Here is a 21,923-nt window from a genome sequence, read left to right as displayed (position 1 = left end):
TCCCCTTCCCCCGCTAGTACAACGGTAAGTCGACAGACTTACAACGCTAAAATCAGGGGTTTGATTTTCCTCGATGGGCTCAGCAGATAGCCCGATGTGGCTTTGTTATAAGAAAAACACACACACACACTTCACTCCCCATTGTCTTACAACAATTTTTTTAGAATGAACGCCATCTACAACTCCTCACAGAAATTGTGCAAACTTTTAGCCAGTTTGTGTGTGTTTAACAAACAACAACAAAACAAACAAACACGAAAGATGAGTGCAATCTCTTTAAAATAACCTGCAAAACTTTTAATGTAGGTAAGACATTTAAAGTGCATTACAAGAGCTTTAAAAAGAAAGCCCCTTATGGACCAAACTTCACTTTTACTGGATCTGCGAGGCTTTCACAAAGGCAAAGCTGCGTATGCAGTTTTTCGCTCCAAATTTGTCAGAGTATATATATCTAGTTAAATAAATTACATATTACTAAGTCGTGGTCAAGCTAAGATTTGACTCCTGGACTCTGACAAAGTATACTTCTAGATAAAGCTTCTTATATGAATGTGTGTTGTTTACGCCTACGTATAAAATTAGCAAAATTGTAAAGCTATGTGTACTTAGAGAGTGTATGTAAATCTAATAAAAACAAGTAAGGTATGAAAAAAAAGTGCGGCCAAAAATAGATTGATAGGAATAAAATTGCCCCGGCATGAACAAGTGCGTTAAGGCGTTCGACTCGTAATTCGAGGGTCGCAGGTTCGTGGGAGCGTTATTATGTGACGGTCAATCCTACTATTCGTTGGTAAAAGAGTAACCCAAGAGTTGGCGGTGGGTGGTGATGACTAGCTGCCTTCCCTCTAGTCTTACACTGCTAAATTAGGGACGGCTAGCGCAGATAGCCCTCGAGTAGCTTTGCGTGAAATTCAAAAAAAAAGAAAAAAGGAACGAAATCAAAACTGGCGGTCAAACTGATAACTACGCTTATAACATTGATAACGATTTTATAGCAAATATTCATTCATTAGTTATCTTTATCGCGTTTTTTCGAACTTACGGTATAATGGCAGGTATCAAATTTAAAAAAAAAATCCATAAAAGTTAAATATGTTTTTTATCAAATTAAATTTCATTTATTTTGGTACGAAGGAAACGCAATGTTTGTTTTGTTTTGAATTTTGCTCAAAGCTACGCGAGGGCTCTCTGCGCTAGCCGTCCCTAATTTAGCAGTGTAAGACTAGAGGGTAGGCATCTAGTCATCACCACCCACCGCCAACTTTTGGGCTACTCTTTTGCCAACGAATAGTAGAAAAAATAAGGAAGAAACTCAATCAAAATTGGAGATGCTATATCTTGAGTATTTCTTAATGGATTGCCTTGAAATTTGGTATTTGAAATAAGGAGTCCATTAGCGCACACCCACTGAGAATGTATGATAGTATGGATTACCACAGTCCGAACTCCAAAAGGTGGAAAGTCGCTAAACTAGCATTTAGGTTGTTTTGGTCTTTGAGTCCATACACAGTTATTTAATTTAATTTTAGCTTAAGATTTCGATTTAAAGCCTGTAAATTTAGACATGATGTTGTAAGCTATAGTTTTAGTGTTATAATTTAGAGCAAGCTGTTAATAGTGATAATGACGCATTTGGGAGGTATATGAGCAATCAGATACTGAGAACTAGGTATTGAGTTAGTGAGTGAGTTCAGTGTCAGGAAAATCGTTCGGTGAGGTTAATTGCATCTACTCGGCTATTTCGATTATTAATGTAGGAATTCTTAATGTTTATTTGCAAGTTTGTATACTTAACGTTAATTAAGAAATTTACTTCTAAACGCTATGTATTATTGTCAATGTATTAAGCCTACAAGTACAACAGTTACATAAGTTATAATAGTATTTGTTTAAAAGTTTTGTACTGGCCTGGCATGGCCTATCGCGTTAAGGCGTGCGCTTCGTAATCTGAGGGTCGCGGGTTCGCGCCAAACATGCTCGCCCTCCCAGTCGTGGGGGCGTTATAATGTGACGGTCAATCCCACTATTCGTTGGTAAAAGAGTAGCCCAAGAGTTGGCGGTGGGTGGTAATGAGTAGCTGCCTTACACTGCTAAATTAGGGACGGCTAGCACAGATAGCCCTCGAGTAGCTTTGTGCGAAATTCAGAAAACAAACAAAGTTTTGTACTTGAAGTTAGGCCTACAAACGGCGGTTTTTAAATACGAGTAATCAAGTAGTGAGAATTAAATTGAGAATTCAGTGAACGCGTGGGATCAGAATTATAAAAACTGTTCATATTTCAGTGTCAGAAATGAGACTTACCATGTCTGTTACAAAAGTCTCGGAATTGTTATTGAAACTTTGTTTTTGCCCAAAGGCCTACAGGTGAAAGTAAGCCCGCATAGACGAGTAAAGAAGAAATAAACTAATTTTATGTATTAATGTGAACTGGATTTTGCATCGTTATTTATATAAAATAATCCAACAGAAACTCCCTAACGATATAAAATGTTACAACGTTTATTATTAGCTTATTTTTTCTGTTTCAACCCTACATCTGTAGATAAATTTTAGTTTATTTTCGTAAAATTACACAAAACACTAACCACGCCCGAAACTCGGCTCGGAAGTTCGGTAATATTGTGAGATGTAATGATATTTTTAGTGTGAATATAAAGGCAATAAAAAGATTAGATAAGGAAACCTAACGTTTATAATTATATGTACTTCCGTGGGGTTACCGAAATTGTTCTGTTTCAAGAATAAGTAAAAATATGATTAAGAGTTTAAAGTATATTTATTTCTTGCTTTTGAAGTTCACATGTCATGCCGTGAAAGAGCATGCAAAGTTTTTCTCATGATTCATGGCATGCGCTGTTTTACGACAGCTCAAATTTCAACGTTCATCATCCCTTATGTTACGTAATTTCATTTACTACTAACAGACAACACACTGTTGTGCAAATGGTTAAAACTGTAGGCGGCCTTTAACCATCTTTCAGGGAAATTAATACAGCATAAATCCATATTTGACTAACTTTAGTATTAAGCACTTGAAAACGTAACTGTAATGTAAAAATAAAATGTTCATCACTTTTCAAAAATTATTGCGTAGTTCTAAGTTATTTAAGAATTTATTGTACCATTTATCGTTTAATAAAGTTCAATATGAGGAGTAAATTAAAATTACTTTATTAAAATTTATTATGATCAGAAATTAAAATTAATAGAAAATAATTTGTTCTCAAGCTCGGAATATAGACGCAAAATGAAAGCTTACAGTAATTGCGATTTACAACGTGACAGTTCACAAGAAAAATGATTTCACAAATAGCCTATTATGAAATGTAATTTGTATTAATACTTTTTTGAAAATAAGACTGAAAAAATTCAACATTACGAGTGTAATTTCTTTATTTTAATGGTTGCAAATTTAATAATGTCATCTCTGGAATGAAACACCTTAAAATTATTCAAGATTTTTGGATATTGGCCACGGCTAGCGAAAATATCTGTGATACGAAATCAAGATGGCTTGTTCAGTCTATTTAAAGATACTTTTTACGGTAATAATAATAATAAAAAGAGAAGACAAGTTCAGTTTAACCGCAATAAATTATTAAAGTATACAATATATGTATACAGTATGTACAATATATGGATTAAACTACTGTGAAATTAAGTTCAAGTTTGGTTTACTTTGAAGTTCGCGCAAAGCTACACGAGCGCTATCTGCGCTAGCCGTCTCTAATTTAGCAGTGTAAGACTAGAGGGAAGGCAGCTAGTCATTACAACTCACTGCCAACTCTTGGGCTACTATTTTACCAATAAATAAGTGGGATTGATCGTTACCTTAAAACACCCCCACGGCTGAAAGAGCGAGCATGTTTGGTGTGATGGGGATCCGAACCCGCGACCCTCGGATTACAACTCGAGTGCCTTAACTCCCTGGCCGTGACAAATGTTTGATATTGTGTAATAATGTTTTAATGAATATATATTGTTTTCAAGATTCTTCTTTGTTTGTTTATTTGATTTACTAGAAGTAGCATGGAAAATATTGAACGAGACTCGATCTACTCATAGAATGGACAAAGCCGAAAAGTTCGAATCTCCGTAGCATCAAACATGCTCGCCCTTTCAGCTATGCCATGGGCGTTTAGTCAATCCCACTATTCGTCAGTAAAAGAGTAACCCAAGAGTTAGTTTGCAGTGGGTGATGATGACCAGCTGCTTTCCCTCTGATCTTAAACTGCTAAATTAGGGACGGCTAGCGCAGACAGACCTCCAATAACTTTGCGTGAAATTAAAATCAAACGAAAGAAAAACAAGCTTTAACATGTTATTGGCCTCGACGCGTCTTGAAAATTGACCTACAATTACCCCTTTTGTCCCACACCATTTCGTTGTCTTCAGTTAATTATTTTATTTTAAGCAAAAACAAACGGCATAAATACCGGATAACACTGAAACTAAATGTGAGGTATACTGCAACAGGGAAAAACATGATGCTTTAGTTTTCGTTGTTTTAATATAAATATTTAACATAATAACACTTTCTATACTGAGCGTGTAAATTTCTACTTGACGTAATATTATAATAAATGTTAGTAAAAACACGTCGGTTCCACGAAGTCTCAATAGAAATGTACAAAAACTATAACTCGAGCGCTTTCAAAAGGAGGGCCTTTCTTTGTTCTTCAGACGTAAACTATTCATTTGACCCTGAAGAAGAAAGGTACATCTTTCGTAAGCGCTCGGGTTACAGGGTTTTTATTCATGCAATCCTTCAAAATGACGTTACCATTGCCTTCATGACTACGTAATTTTCTTGATTTTAACCAACTGATATTCAGTAGTTTTACTTCGCTGTCAATAAATAGGTTCTGAAACAATACATTTACCAATAACAGAATAAAATAATGCTGTCTCATTTTAATGTAGTATTTCAAAACTTCCCAACGAACTTGCTTCTTTAACACTGGCTATCACATCGTCAACATTTCCATTACTGATCTTTCGACTAGTGTTAAAAATTGGGATGTCCTGTATTTCCGACCATGTCTTTTTTCAGTTCTCAATAACTCCCTATGGGCACCATGAATAAGTTAAACCAATAAATTCACAGTTGAAGAAACGCAAACGTTAACCAGACATTTCGAAATATGATTGACTTAGGAGCCAGAAGAAAAACAGGAAGTGTGATGTTTACATTTACATTCCCCCAGATTCGTTTGTCTGAACTTGTATTCGTGAAATAATCTTGCATTATAAAACCATAAAAGTACATAAAGTGTAAATGTTGCCTAACTTTACCGTTTGAAGATTTAATCTATTTCAAAAAGTTTTGTGTATGCATTCACAGTGTAACAGGCTCGTGCTCTCCGAGTGCATGTACAAGTTGGTCAGCAAAAATATATAGTATCTGAAAATCACTAACCATTTCAAGAACAAAAACATAACTTTCCATTTAATCCATTTCTGTGCTTGTTTTTGGTACGCATTTTCTAACGTAACACAACTTGCCTCAGTTTTAACATCAACTTAGAAATGGTATAGTTCATACAGGTTTCTATATAATGTAAATTGCTCAACTGTTGATTTTGTTATAAAACCACAATAAGGGGCACCCGTCAGTGGTGAGGCTGTTTTTCAAAAACATTTGAGCCTCTTCTTTCACAGGGTGAATTTAGGTGATTTAAATAACATACAAGTAATTATTTAAATATCAGAAGTTTCAGAACACTGACATGACCTCTCAACTCCTGCACAATTAAAAGAATACGATCTCAATAAAACCATTACTAATGAAATGTACCTTTCTTTAGCTTGGACATTCTGAATTACAGCAACACTTGTACAATAAATAGTTTAATCCAACTGGAAAGTTTTTCAACGTGTACTTCTGGCATTACTCAGTAACCTACAACTGTATTAATAAACCTGTAATTGTTCTGTTAGGGTTCAACATCCCCAGTTTCCAGGAACATGCTCCAGCACTTGTAGTTTGCAAGTTAAATACCAAACCCATGTTTTTCTTTTATTGTTTTTTTATTACATCAACAAAGCAAAACCAAGAATACACAGAAGCCACTTTGTTTACTTCTTGGCTGCCTCCTCTTCCTTCTGGAAGGCTTGAAGTAATTCTACTTTCTTCTGCTGGATCCTCTCTTCTCGCCTCTTACGAGCTTCTTTTACCTTCTGTCTACGAGCCTCGGCTTGATCACTGGGGAGAAAATTAATACATTCAGTCATAAATAAACTTCTATTTTAAACCATTACCTGTTTCAGTGACAAGTATCCATCCTCTATATATGTAGAAATACCTATAATATAATAACATTTTCCACTTTAACTATGAATTAAGAGGTATAGTTACATGTTTTTTCTGACAGGAATAGCTGATACTCAAGTTCTCGTTAACTTTTAGAATTACAATTAATTTCGAATCAGATGTTTGTCCCACTTCCATGATCTAGGTCATTCCTCACAAAGTTTAATTCATGTCGTGAACAAACATGTGAATCAAAATTTTTAGTGTCCTTTACATACTAAGAGCAGGGTTGGGCAACTTATTTTTCATAGTAGCCACAGTTGTGGCTAGTGAACACAAAGTTGGCCACATTATTCAAATAAAAAGAAAGAAAGAAAAATGTTTGTTTAATCAAAATAACTGCATTTCAACTAACCTTCCATGTGAAAACTGATGGGGGGTGTTTCATCAACAAGTTTCATGAAATTTGGCTTAATATCTATGCTCAATGAGCATCTTATCTCTGCCTCTAAATTTGCAAGCTGAAATCTGTATGTAGACTTGAGAAAATCTAGCATAGAAAATGTTGACTCACACACCAATGTGGATCCAAACATGGAAAATAATTTTGAAATTGCTATCTTTAAATTTGGAAGACTCTCATTTATCAGAATAGTGAGCCACATCTCTGATAGAACATTTTTGTTTACCTTTTATGTGTTTTGCACTTTGCTGGGTTAGCATCTCATCTTCAAATTGATACTTATCCAAAGAGAAAAAAAGCTGTAATTTCCTTATTGAAATTGAAATGGATCATGCAAATATTCATGATAATATTATTTTCTAGGAAACTATTCCACTTTGCAAAATGTGTCAAATCATTCTTTTGTAATTGTTCCACAAGGAGGTTTAGCTTCAACTGAAATTTCATGAAAAGACTGTGATTGTTTGCTTATTATTTTGCCTCTTCCCTGAAGCTTTGTATTCACATTATTCAAGAGAGTCATCATGTTTCACACAAAGTGCAAATTATTCTGTCATGACAAAGTTTCAATTTCAGATACTTTTTTATTTGAGGAAAAAAGGAAGTAAATCATTCCAAGACTTTTCCTCTACTTAACCATCTTATATTTGCAAAAATCAGTAAGATCATCAAAAGTACAGTCACTGCTTTTCTTCAAAAAATAAAAAACTGTCTATGGATGAGAGAGCTTCCACTTCTAATATAATTCACAATTTTTACAACAATGTCCATCAAATTTTTCAATTAATTACTTTTAGATATCTGAGCACTACATTTTCTTGATGTAAAATGCACTGGAAAGATGTCAGCGTGGACTTCACATTATTTTCAATTAAATGCAGCTTCAAAAGAGAAACTAATCCTAATTTCACCCCAGTCGTGGCAGAAGCACTGTCTGTTGTGAGAAAAAACCATTTTTTTAAAATCCAGATTGAAATTTTTCATAGATATTTTTTCTATGTTTGACCTCGTAATCCACAAAGGCCAGGCACTTCTTCCCTCACTTGAAGATCTGAAGTTATGTATCAAACCCAAAATATCAACTGTGCAATGCTACTAACATCTGTTGACTCATCTAGTGCTGAAGAAAAATACAAACAGTCTTATAGTTGTTCAAGCAACTGATTTTCTATCTTTCACTAACTCTAGCATTCTGTGGACAATTGTTCTTCGAATTAATTGCAAATTATTTACCTTTTGAAGCATATCTTAATCATAATTTTCCAACAGAGTTTCAATGACCACAATCAATATTTCATTTACTACTTCAGTATAATTTTTTTTATAGCTAGAATCCAAGCTACTTTATAGCTAGCTTACATAACTAGTTCTGTCGATGATAAATCTTTTAGGCCTCCCTTTTGTTCAAAAAGTTGTGCTTTCAGACGACTAATTTCATTAATACGATTTTTGCTATCAACTAGAAATCTTACATCAAATTTGTTGTAAAAATTTTTAGTGTTGCTTAAGGTTGTATAATTTATTATTACTAAAACCTTTGTTACACAGAAGACACACTGGCTTATTATTTGCTTCAATCACTGCAAATTTCAACTCCCAACTTTCATTAAATTCTTGTTTCACGTTTTTCCAGTCACTCAACATTCTCTTTTCAGCAGTAATGCCATAATCAATTACATTGTCTTTAATTTCTGAGTGTTCACTATCATCTGGATTTTTTCGTTTTCAAATTATCCACTTACCCATATTATGGGATTAAAAACAAAATATATTTAAACACTTGAAAGATGCACAATAAAAATGTGTTTGCAAACACATTCAAAACAATGCACACTAGATAACAAACATCTACAGCAGACTGATGTTACAAATGGACAGAGCCTGTGGAAGTGATGAAGCTCTCAACATTAGCGATGACATGAGGCAGTACAGTTGATTACCAAATCTGCAATAGAAAATAAATGATCGAAAAAGTTGATTCCTAAACTCGAGCCTGCTACAGTTGTGCTATCCAGTTTTGGAATTGCCCACCCCTGCCATACAGCATGTGCTAATTACCCATAATTCTCCACTATCCCATGTCAGAAAATCTTTATAAAGTTGCTGTCTGGAATAAAACCATGTTTATTATGGTTGCAGAGAGGTGTGTGGGAAAGAATTTCATTTTAATAATGAAAATTTAAAATTCAAATCAGGTAGTCTTTTTTCTTTGAAAGAGTATAGGCCATAAGAATCATGCTAAAAACAGAAAGTGGGAACAGATGAAAATGAAAATTAAACAAGCAAATTATAATTATATAAGTTACAGAAAAAAATAATAAACTATATTGAACAAGGAAAAAATAGAGTAGAGAGTCACTGTTGTAATGTTTCATAGCATTCATGGAGTCAACAACATGAACACAGGTGTTGTAAATAAATTGGAGGAACCTATGCCTTGGTATTGTAGTGGAAGGTCTCAAAAATTAACTCATCCAATATTACAAGTCTCTGAGAGAAAATATCAGTAAAATAAATTTATTCATAGAAGCAGAGGTTCTGAGTAACAGCCTTTCATCATGCTACAAGAACTACACTGTGAGAAAATTAGATCACAGGACAAGTGCTCAAAATTTGAATCTTTATAAGGGTTATGTATGACATACCTTGATGAATATAAATGAAAAATTAGAGATTTTCTTTTGCATGTTTAGGAAAATTTATAGTTTATAAATTAATTTATGTTTATATAGTCTTAGCTATTTTATTGGCACAAATTCACACAGTACTTGTACAGTTCTGATATTGTTATCAGTTGCATTGGAACAATGTGGTATGGGGACATCTTTGTTGTTTTTCGTTTGTCTTGCATGTTCCACAAACCTGTTACCAAGCTTAAATTGTTTCAACAAGTTTTCTGTTAGTGAAACAACAGAGACTGGCTGAATAATGACTCAACTTATTACAAAGTTGTGGTTACTTAAGAACTACAGTAAGACCAAAAGATAAAATAAATGAAACGTACATAGTTTCTATCTTGAATCAAGTTGGGACATCTATTAAGAATGATTAATCTGAGATGTCTGATGCTATGCACAAGGAGGTAGGAAAGGTATTTGTCAGGGCATCATTTATCCAATTACATAGAGCAAAACAGTGTAGTGGATGAAACTGTGTGTGGTGCAAATCCAGAAGTTGATAAACAATGTTGGCTGCTCTATGTTTTGGGATATTTTAGACTTCTTGATATGGAATTTGTAAGAGGTACAAGTTCTACACACTTTAAACAGAGTTACAAACATTTGATGAGAGTCCAGATGGAATATTCTGAAATGAAGACTCAAAGATGGGTAAAAAAGATCCAATTGGTTATGTTTACATTTATATGAACAATAAGGTCAAAGGAAATGACACTGTCCCAGAAGTAGATGAGGAAGGAAAAGTAAGTGGATGAACATTGACTGCTGGTACATCAAAATACTAGAACCACAATCAATTCCTGTTGTTACAATTCTCTCTAAAGGGAGATTAGTATGGGTAAAACTCAGTAATGACAAATGATATAGATAAAAGATATTTCAAGGATAGCTGTTACAAACACTAGCATCAGTAATTAAAATCTCATTAGAGTTTACACTAACACAACTGTCAACTCTGAATTAAGGCAGGAGACCAGATTGTATTTAGTATGTGACATATGAGTGATAAGTCACATGAAAAGGTGGAGAATTATTGGACAAGGGGTGCATGTCATACACTGTGTAGAAAACATTCTGATATTTGAGCATAGTTTGTTGACAACAAACTCAACAAGGCAAGACCATGAGTATTTCATAGGGGTGACTGTCTGATTTGAACTTACATTTACCCAACTGTAACAAGAACTACAAGGGAATATTAATTTTGTTCAGACCTTGATAAGTAACACATTTATAAAGAATGATATAAATTATTAAATATAATTAATTACAACGATAATCAAATCTAATGCAAACAATCACAAGCAAAAAAAGTCAAAATTATAAAATAATTTCAGATAAATTATAACATCAATATAGTTGAAAGTCAAGCCAATGAGCATATTAACTAAAAATAAGAAAAACGTCAAAAAGTTTGATGTCAAACTCAGCTGTACCTCAACATTTTTGTCCTAGTCTTTTCTGCCTTCTTCTTGTGGATGAACTCCATTAGAACACGTTTGTTCTTGAAGACATTACCTTTAGCCTTCATGTATAGGTCATGGTATCTGGAGAAAATATTATCGCAATTAAATTTATGATAAAAAAATTATAAAAAATAGATATTCACTGTTAGCTGTCACAAATAATTACCACAGAACTGAGAAACAACATTCACCATGGTCCATAGACCAGGTATACATGCACTTTCACTTGTATTGCAAGAGGCCTGACTGAGCCAATTACGTTTTTGAACAGTAGTGTACAGGATGTAGCTATACATACAACTGCTGTGTTATTAACCCAACAAAATGACCATGTGTCCTAAACTTCTAAAGAGAAAACTTTCTTCTCCCAAAAATGAGGTGATCCAAGCCATCCCACTGCATATCATATTTTTACAATGACAATCTAATACTCCACAACAGTATGATTTTAGTAAGGTTCCTTCAATATGACCGATATTTTAAAATTTGGATTTTCTACATCTAAGCAATAAGCTATCAAGAACGTACTGAGATAAACAAGAACAGTGAAGGATACTCTGATAAAAACAGATTAGAAAAATCTAGGTAGATAGGTAGTTCATGTTTATTGGCACAAAGCTACTAAGCAATCTGTGCCAAACAAGATGTAATATACTATTAGGTTGAGGAATAATTCGTGAGCGTTTTTAAATAATTTCATTCAAGCATTACATGCAAGACTATACAATACTTCAATGCATGAACACATTACACCCAAAACATTTATTATGATACTTTATTTCATGTAATACCTAGGTATATAGTATGCAGTTTTAAACGAAATTGCAAGAAATTAAATGCGAAAAGCAGATGGTGTCGAAAATGCTCGATTTTGTCCACTTTACATTCCATTTAATGAGCTGAAAATGAAAGCAAAAATTACAGACATATGAAAATCAAACACACCATCTATTAGAGCAAAAAATTATCTACCAAATGACATGAAATATTTTGCGAAAGCATTTCATTTATGAATATATTTTGTTAACTTGAAAAAACGCTCACGAATTATTCCTCAACCCAATATAATGGCATATGGAAATTGAGGTAAAAATATGTAAAATATGCTAGGAAGACTATAGCATTAAGTTCAAACGTGCTGTCAGCCACCTGAAGTTGGCCTGCCAGTTCTGGGTTCAGGTCAAAATAAAATTAAAATGTGCAAAAGAAATCATGCTAAAACAGTGTATTGTCTAATAAAACACTTAAATTAAGTTTAAAAGATCAATGGCTCTTAAAAATGTAAAAACATGAGTGAGGTAGCCAGTATCACCCATGACATTGGCTGATGCCAAGGGCAAACCTACCTTAAAATTATGTTTAAAATGACGTCGTTCTTGGTTGTAACGATGGCATGATAATAAAATATGTATGATTGTGCCCCGAAGTACCACACAGACCACACACTGCTGCATCAGTACCAGATAAAAGGAAGTGGTGAGTTAAAACACTGTGACCAATGTGTAGCCTAGCTAAAACAACTTCCTCCCTTTGAGTTTACAGGAACAAGATGGCCAAAGAGCTAAAGAAGGCTTGATTTAAAAAAGATTGTCATTTCGTTGCTCACTCCAGGTCGACTGCCAACTGGTGTATAGTCGGGTTTTGATAACTGGACCATAGTCCATGTATGGAACAGGGACAGCAGATGGACTTTGCCAATCTGTCAGCTAGCTCATTCCCACGAATCCAAAAAAACTGGACAGAGATAGATGGGCCAGTTTGCTTTGGATATTGATAAGAATAGGATGGTAACTGACATGGAATGAAGTCAGGGCCAATAGACAGCTGAGTAAATCAGTATAGATCATACCATTCTTATATTGCATAGTTTCAATATGATTCAGGGCAAGAGAAATGGCATACAATTCAGCAGTGAATACAAAAACTGTAGAGGGGATTCTGTGTGCTACAACCGAACTATAACAAACCATGGCAGAGCCTACTGAGTCACCTGATTTTGAACCATCTGTGTATATGGGAATGGATGGATCGTTTGAGAGATGTTCAGCAAATAAATAGCAATATTTCCAATTAGGAGTACTGGCCTTCTTCAGATAACTCAAACATAGGTCACAGTTGGGGATAGTAATTAGCCATGGTGGAAGAGGCCGATCTGTTAATACTGCTATGATATTCAAAGACAGATCTAGCTTTTCTGATTTTGTCCAGATACAAAGGATACAAGGAACAATGGCAAATTTTCTATTATAAAAAGTGTGGCCAACCGAGGATGGAAAACTCAACCCCAAGTAGGATGCTGTGGTAAAGAGCTAAGTTTGGAAGCATACAGAAGAGACAGTTGCAAACAGCAAATATACAGAGAGGGTTCATGGGGCTCCACATACAAACTTTGGACTGAAGACGTATGAAAGTCCCCAGTGCAAAGCTGGAGCCCTTGTTGGTGGATAAGATTCAGTGCTGAGGTTCTGACAGAACCATAAACCATGGTCAAGTTTGGATCGAATAAGGGCATGATAAATTTTAAGCATGGAGTACTGATCCACTCCCCAAGAAGTGGAAGAGAGAACATGGAGTGTTCAGTGCTCTTATACATTTGACATGAAGTTGCTTGATGTGGGAAATAAAGTTTAATTTACATCAAATATAAGGCATGAGAACTTTGCCTCAAGGATGACAGGAAGGACATCATCATCAATATGAAGTTCTGGATCTGGATAAATACCCCATTGGCAGCAGAAATATACACAGTTTTAGAGAGAGATAGTTGAAAACCATTTGCTGTAGTTCACTTCAGTATATGATTGATTGCAGTTTGTAGCTGCTGCTCAATAAACCTCATGTTCGATGACTGACATGAGATGTGAAAGTCATCAACAAAAAGACCATTTGCAATTGCAGGGGGTAGCTGTTCACTGATGGCTTTAATCGAAAAGTGTGTAACTCAGAACACAGCCCTGAGGGACTCCAAGTTCCTGTGCAAAAAACAGGAAAGTGTTGAGCCCACACGGACCTAGAATCGGCAGGTCATTAAAAATGCTTAATAAAAAGTGGAAAAGTTCCACGCAATCCATGAGTGAAGGTCCTGCAAGATGCCATATCTCCATGTTGCATCATAAGCTTTCTCTAAATCAAAAAATAGAAACAAGATGTTGCTTCAAAAAGGCTTCTCTGACTGATGTTTCAAAGCAAATTAAGTGGCCTATCATGGAGCGTTGTCTTTGGAACCCACATTGAGTGGGTGAGAGAAGGTTCTTTGACTCAAGGAACCAAACAAGAGGAGCATTAATCACCCTTTCTAAGGTCTTACTTAAACAACTCATCAAAGCAATGGAATGGTAATTCAAAGGAATCTTTGGGTCCTTCCCAGGTTTAAGAATAGGGAGTTTGGTGCCAAGCATCAGGAAAGACATTCTCCTGCCACATCCAGTTAAAGACAGCCAGGAGAAAGGTGGCATAACATCTCATAATATATATTACCACGTCCAACTGATGTATTGCCAGACCGATGAAGCACAAGTTTAAGTTCCACATGTGTAAGAGGCAACTGTAATCATAGGGATGATCAGTAGAAAAGGAAAGAGGTAGATGTTCAACTCGTGTTTTAACAGCTAAAAAGGAAAGGGATAAGTTTGAAGAGATAGGAACATGAGACAAGCATTCACCAAAAGTATTGGCAATGCTCTGAGCATCAGCAACTTCATGGCCATTGAATGTTAAGATAGAGGGGGGCAGAAGTATACCGTCCACTCAACTTCCGGATCTTCTCCCATAAAACATTTGAACTGGTGGCTGAAGAAATGCTGGAGGTGTATTTAATCCAAGATTCTTTCTGGCTTTGACGTCTAACTCACAAAGCCTGTGCTCTGACTTGCTGAAATGCAATGTGGTTTGAAAGCGTGGAGTATCAAATCCTTGATGTCATTCACATTTGACTGAAAACCTCGACACTTCCAGTGAATTAGCGTAGCCATTTTTATTCATTTTGGAGGAGAATATGGCAAGGAGACCTTTTGCTTGCGACCACTGGATGTGGGTTGATCACTCTCTAGTAGGAAGGTCAGTGTTTTTAGACATATGTTCCAACGATTGAGGATGTGAATGAATGGGATGTTTAATTTTTAGGGTGTCAAGAGAGGAAGACTCCATGGAAATACCTGGGCTTGAACAAGGTGAAGATGGGCAATGACTGGAAGATGTGGTAGAGACAGAGATAGAAGTAGATACTGATTCATTAACTTTGTTGATTTTGGAAGGTACTAAATTAAGATGCACAGGTAAGGATCCTGTAGGAGGTACAGAAAGGTCTATCTGGACTCCTACTGTAGTAGTGGAATGGATTACAGCAGCATAAGTCTGAGATGGAATTGGGAAGGGTAATTTCTGAGCCTCTGGGTAAGTAATATTGTGAACTGTCTTTAGATGTTGTACTTCTTTCTCTTCTATCCATTTAAGGCAAGAAGTAAAATAGGAAGGATGTGGACCATTACAGTTAATACAATGTGGTTCTAGTTCGCATTCAAAAGCATCATGGTCTTTACCAGCACAAACAGCACGTCAAGGAACCAAGGCAAAATGTTTTCAAATGACCAAATTGTTGACAATGAAAACATCTAACAGGGTTAAAAATAAAATGCCATACTTTACACTTCAGATATCCTGCCTTGATTGTGGTAGGAGAATGTGATGTTGTAAATGTTAATATTAGAACATTTGTCGGCTCCATAATCCCATCTCTACGAGTAAAAATTTGGCGCTCAGATGTAACACCTTGGGTGGTGAAACCTATGAGGATCTCTGACTCTGGAAGAGTCTTTAAATCCCTCTCAACTGTAACTTCTCTGAAAGAATTCAAAGCAGAATGAGGAGTAACCTCAATGGGTATATCCCTAATGGCCTCTGATTTCAAGAGGAGTTTTGAATGTTGTGATGAAACTGTTTCCACTAAAATGTCCCCAGACTGTAATTTTTTGACTAATTTAGGAGAGCCAGCAAGCCCTTCTAAATAAAAAAATGGAGATCTGCCTTAAGGGTTGTTCAGTTAAAAAACGTATAATTAAAAATCACGGGACAGATTCAAGTTGCGAGTTTGACCATACAAAGTCATCAATGCATGGTTGATTGCTAGCAGTTGGATTTTTCTTTATGCTGTCATGCTTTTTTATTTTTTATTTGAGGGGTATCCATAAAAATAAAAAAAGAATATTTCTGTGCCCACTGACCCAACCCACCATGAAGCCCTACAAGGGATGCACTACAGTGCCATATAAGGTCACTGCAATGACATCAGGTTTTCATGAGCACCATACCTGAACACCAGTATCAGGCATAATAGCCACTACACCTGTTCAGGACATACTATGCTGGGATTCAATTGACCCTGGCCCAAATGGGCTAGCCAACTGATCTTGGGGAGGAGGAGGAGGAGGGGGGGGACAAGACTGTCTGTCTACAGGAATTCAAGGTCAATGTGGTGTGTTGGACCCCTCAACCACCAAGATCCTCTCCTCCCCTTCACAGGTCGTCATGCACAGCAAAGACGCAGGTGGATGTTTAGATCCCAGAGGAGGTAAATTGAAGGTAGAGAACCTTCTCTGAGAGGTTCCCTCACCACGTACAGGAATTCACATCAAGGGGCACAAAAATCTAGTGCACAGCAGAGGAAAAGATTTTACACAACTTGAATATTATTATAAAAAAACTGCATCTACTGTAGTTCTTAAACTGTGATTATGTACACTCATGTTCCCCCCACATCAGTTCTTTATGTGAAACATTTACTTTCTTCACGGCGTTTCACCAGACATCATCAGGTGAGGTACAAGGTTAGCCTCAATTCTTGGATCTCAAAAATATCTTACATTTTAACATCTTACTCATTAGTATCTACGTTTTACAAGGAGATTGTTACCACAGACATATTTATATATAAATTTGTCAAGGTTATTACTATATAAATGAATACTAACACTTGTTAAAAATGATTGAAACCCAACAATAAATCGAAGAATATTTTCAAAACAGAACAAAAGATTGCTATTTACTTTCAGATTTTTAAAATAATTCTAGTTTGAAAAGTTTCACCTTGGGGACTGAATCCAACCATGCAAGATAAAATGTTAGTATATATATTTAATAATAAAAAAAAAGTTTTCACGTATTACTCAAAAGTTAGATGGATAAAAAAAAACTATACAGATAATTTCTGTAGCACAGTCTGAAATGTCCAAGCTACCATTTCATCCTAGCTCATATGTATGGTACTAAACACTAGTTGTTGTGGGACAGACTTGGTAAACCTAGATGATATCAGAGCAGAATTACACTTACAAGTGCCTATCAATCTTTTTAGCTTCCCTGTACTTCTTCAAAAGGCGACGGAGAACACGCATCCTACGAATCCACACCACCTTATGAGGCATACGAGCATTAGCAGTACCTTTCCTCTTACCAGGGCCACAATGTCTACCTTTACGACGAGCTTCAGCGTTTTTTCTAACTCGGGCCCGAGAGTGTACAGCCACAGGCTTGCGAATAATTAAACCATCCTTGATTAACTTACGAATGTTCTGGCCTAAAAATTAAAAACACTATCTTAAAAGAAACATCACAGATATCTTAACAGATATGCACTCAATGCTTTACTATTTATAAAAGTTACCTTTTAATATGCTAAGTATTTATTTAGTCTTACTTTGAAATAAAATAAAACTACAGATCAAACTATAAACACTGAAAACTTTATACATCTACATGGCCTATATGCATATACCCACGTGAATTAGCATTTGCTATTTCTGAAGTTTCATTGGGATCCAGCCATACTTTGTTTCTGCCACATTTTAACACAGCCGAGGCTAGCCGCTTCTGTAGACGTAATGAACTAAAACAGAAAAAAAGACAAATGAGAATCTATACCAAAAACATACTGTAAGATTGTATCCAGAGGTATGTGAGAGCTGTCCTACAGTCCAAACAACCAGTTAATCTTGGAGATACCTGATATTTGTTACAAAATAAACAGCTCAAAATCTATACTACAGCCTTCAATTTTAATCTGATTTATAACTAATGTTACCAATTCCAGGTGGTAATATGGTAGATTCTCTGAAACAGTAAACAGTTTACTTTCATACATGTTCAGTTATAATACAACTAACATGTCCAAAGCTAGGTAGTCTATACAAAAATATACAAGTAAAGAATTTTAAATTCTATTTTATATAAAACAGCTACAGTTTGCATACAGATCAATTTTCCAAACATGAACATAAACAATTCTAACAGTGCACATATTGAATATTTTCTCATTTTTTAACTCTCAAAATTCTTATTTGGTTATTAGGCCTTTAATTATTTTTATAAAGTACTGTATGACTCATAGCCAAGATTTGTTTGAACTTCATTATTAATTAAAAAGAAACAGTCTCAGTCTAAGAACAAATTGATATAAAAATCACATACACTTTTAAATTAAAGTTCCTAATGCACTTTTCAGAATTCTTGATTTGCATATGCTAGTCTTAAGCAATATTATTTTGTATTAAATTTAAAATTATAAACTGCAGTTTAGACATACTTTAACAAGCACCACATAGAAAAGAATGTTAAATTTCATTTACTTGGTTCAATAATCTAACCAAATATCTAGATATACTACAATGTATTATTTTTCGTGATCTATGAAAGCCCCTCACATCATTACTAGTTTCATATGATCTTAACATCAGCTCATTAGGTACAGCATAATCCTTTAATCTCCAAAATATGTTAACATAAAAATTTTTAGTTTTACAAAGATATGAATTTAATTCTCTTTCCTTTAATTAATGACTTACTACTTGTTCTGTATTCACCATTGACTAAGGACAATATTTTATGTAAGACACAAAAACAGTGTTAAGTACTTAATTTTTAATATACTAAAACATCCATTTATGCAAATTTATGAATTTGTCCTATGAAAAACCAAACAGTTAACTGGTATCCAATGCTGGTGATTAGCTTTCAGAATGATACATATTCGCTATTTAAGAAAATGCTTAACAATGGAAACATGCAACATTTATTAAATATTGAAATTTGTGATAATGCATTAATCTCTCCTCTATGGGCTCAATCCCAGGGGCTAACCTTGTAACAATTTTGTGCTTGTTATAGCTTCATGCTATAACTTTTAATACATTAAATGTACCTTCAAAAATTTTGCAATTATTAGTGAAAATTACAAGGCTTCTGTACACAAAATATCAAATTTTCTCACTTGTGTTTTTTTTTCTTAAGTAATGTTTTTCTCATTCATTGTTTCTTTATTGAATGTTGACTATCCAGCACACAAAGTTGGTTGGTTTGGTGTTTTATGACACAAAACAACTAGACTATCTGTGCCAAACATTCAGTAAAAATTTAAAATAAAATAAGTAAAATTCATAAAAGAAAATGAAGGTAAGACAAAGTTTAATTTTTGAATTAAGAACATAACATGAAATCCAGTTTTTACACCTAGTTTAGAGCAGTAAGATAAAAACTACAGTAAAACAAGTTGAAAAGAACTTTCTGTAGCATTATTGTAGTTATAACTCACCAGGATGACTAACAGGTAGTTCAAACCTCAGCATTAGACACCTGAAGTTGGCTTTTCCAGTCCTGATTTCAAGTTATTTAATGTTACGGCCATTTTCTAATCTCAAATCAAACTAGATGTACTTTGATTCTCAAAAGGGAATCACATTAAAAAAAAGGTCTAATGTTTAAATTAAAAAACTTAAGTAGCATTAAAAAGATTAATGGTGTTTAAGAAACTAAACATTACCAAGGTGGACAGCATCACCAATAACACTGTCTAACGTCACGAACAAACCTTGGGACAGAACATGTTTAAAATGGTGCTGTCGTTGAGTTGTAAAAATGGCAAGACAGTAAAATGTGGCCTTTTGTGACCTGAGTGTCACACAGACTACACACTGGTGCATCAGTCCCAGATAAAAGAAAATGATTAGTTAAAAAGCTGTGACCAATGCATAGTCTATTTAGGGCAACCTCCTCTTTCCAATCCTTATGGAAGTAAGATGCCCAAAGTTCAATAAAAAAAAAAAGAGTTTTATTTGGAAAAGCTTGTTTTTATGTTGCTCACTCCAAGTTGACTGCAAACTGACACAGAGCTGATGCTTGAATACAGGACTACAGTCTATGTACAGAATAGGTACAGCAGCAATCGTGCCAGAGCAGACAGATTTAGCTGTGGCATCCGCGAGCACATCCCTACGAATACCAACATGGCCTGATATCCAGAAAAACTAAATAGATGTTGAAGAGAAATGGGCCAGTTAGTTTTTAATATTGGTGAGAACTAAGCGAGTCAGTATAAATAGTGCAACTACAGTCAAAGTTAGGATGTAATTTACATACACATGTATATATATCTTTACAAGTGTATAAATTTTAGTCACTTTTCTTAAAATACAGAACTATAGCAAACAATTCTCTTCTAGTTACAAACTTTTTACTTGATGATTGCCTTAAGCTGCTAATTCTTATCAAATTTCACAGTTTTTAGATTTTTACATTTGCACTTTGAAATAACTATAACTATATATTAATACTGTATCAGTACCACAGAATTCCACTATCATTTTTTAAGCTTGGTAGCTAAGCTGTACCTGGGTCAAAAGAATGATTTTTATTATGATAATTAATATTTGTATAAAGGTGTCCTTTATATTGGTTTAACTTTGAGTTCTTGTATAAGTAGGCCTTTGATTTTGTGTTTGTATTTATTTCCTTACTTAGTATATTTGTATTTTCTATGGTTATGTTGTGCTTATTTGACAGTGTTCAAAAATGTGCAAAGGTGTTTTTGTGTGTTCTTGGAATCTGATTTCCATTTTTCTACTTGTTTCTCTAAAACAAAAGTCATGGCAGTTGTCACATTTTATAAATAATGTTGGTGGTATGTTTGTCAGTGCAGTTTTTACATAGTAGGTATTTCAGTTTTGTACCTGGTTTCTGAATAAGATTAATGTTTGTTGGAATGTTGTATTGTAATTTTTTTTTTTTCAAATGAGGTAATCTTTTAACAAATTAAAATGGCTCTTGACTGGTTACATCATATACTGAAGTGTATATAAAACTACCACTTCCCAAACAAAATTATACAAGGTTTTTATTTTATATTATAACTTGTCAATTTTGGTGATTTGAGTTTCTAATTCATATGAATCTACAGACTTGATTTCACAAACATGTAACTACAACTGCATTCAACATTTCATGCAACTATAGAAAAAAAGAAACAAATCAACATTAAGGTGTTCTTTTAACATTTACTTTGAGGAAATTAACTTGGATATAATATTAAAGTTTGAATTATAATTTACAATTTGATACCAATCTTATAGATACAAATTCATACATTAGTATTTTAATAAAAATTTTAATGCAAGTCAACAATCATGATTACATGGCCTTTGACTCTTGACCCATCACAAAAGGGTTAATGTGTCATTGCCCATAAAACTAACCAACTAATTGAAATTAAGATTTCTGATCACTCCACTCCATCTCTTCAACCAACTTTACTCTCTTAGTGATAAGTAAGGTTAGTTAGGCCTAGATAAAATCTCAGTAGGCTAACCACTCAATTTTAATTCACTAGTTAAAAAAAAACTCTCAACCCAAAATTAATAAATTGAAAGTTGCACCACCTTCTTTCATATTAATTTCGACCATGTTAATGTAAATATAGCAGTTATATTTATTTCATACAAAAACTAATATTATTGTATAACAACATTAAGCCTACCTCATTTTTCTTAACTGGATACAATCAAAGAGAGAGAACGTGGTACGCCAAATAACATTACTTACAATATGTAATTTTCGTTTAAAATAGTTCGATAATTTAGATGAGTGGTCTTCATAACAAGACGTTTTGAATACATTAAATTGCCACATTAAAATAACCAATAGCGTTAAAAGTACATTATTGCAAATGGTTTTCTTAGTAAATAAAAAGTATTATAAAATTTATATTTAGATAACATTTAACCATGGGTTTTCAACATTT

The 21,923-nt window shown here is 34.3% G+C and overlaps 1 protein-coding gene across 1 annotated transcript; it reads right to left on the bottom strand.

Annotated features, from left to right (window-relative positions):
• Window positions 1-6,012: 6,012 nt before the first annotated feature.
• Window positions 6,013-21,873, bottom strand: RpL19 (ribosomal protein L19). The gene is made up of 5 exons (XM_076476876.1): window positions 21,660-21,873; window positions 17,635-17,741; window positions 17,189-17,432; window positions 10,832-10,942; window positions 6,013-6,206 (listed from the first exon to the last, which is right to left on the bottom strand). Exons 1-5 carry the CDS (start codon window positions 21,809-21,811, stop codon window positions 6,080-6,082), a joined length of 741 nt encoding a protein of 246 aa, XP_076332991.1. The 5' UTR covers window positions 21,812-21,873; the 3' UTR covers window positions 6,013-6,079.
• Window positions 21,874-21,923: the final 50 nt, after the last annotated feature.

The sequence above is a fragment of the Tachypleus tridentatus genome, chromosome 13, assembly GCF_004210375.1.
Source record: "Tachypleus tridentatus isolate NWPU-2018 chromosome 13, ASM421037v1, whole genome shotgun sequence".
NCBI lineage: Eukaryota > Metazoa > Arthropoda > Merostomata > Xiphosura > Limulidae > Tachypleus > Tachypleus tridentatus.
This window is presented reverse-complemented; position numbering and strand designations above follow the sequence as displayed.

Bases quoted from the DNA above. Each gene is read 5' to 3' on its own strand.
- RpL19 (XM_076476876.1), bottom strand. From the start codon at position 21,811: ATGTGGCAATTTAATGTATTCAAAACGTCTTGTTATGAAGACCACTCA. The intron at 17,433-17,634 runs GTGGGTATATGC...TTTAATTTTTAG, and splicing joins AATAGCAAATGCTAATTCAC to GCCAGAACATTCGTAAGTTA. The intron at 6,207-10,831 runs GTACAGCTGAGT...TTTTCTCCCCAG, and splicing joins ACTAGGACAAAAATGTTGAG to TGATCAAGCCGAGGCTCGTA.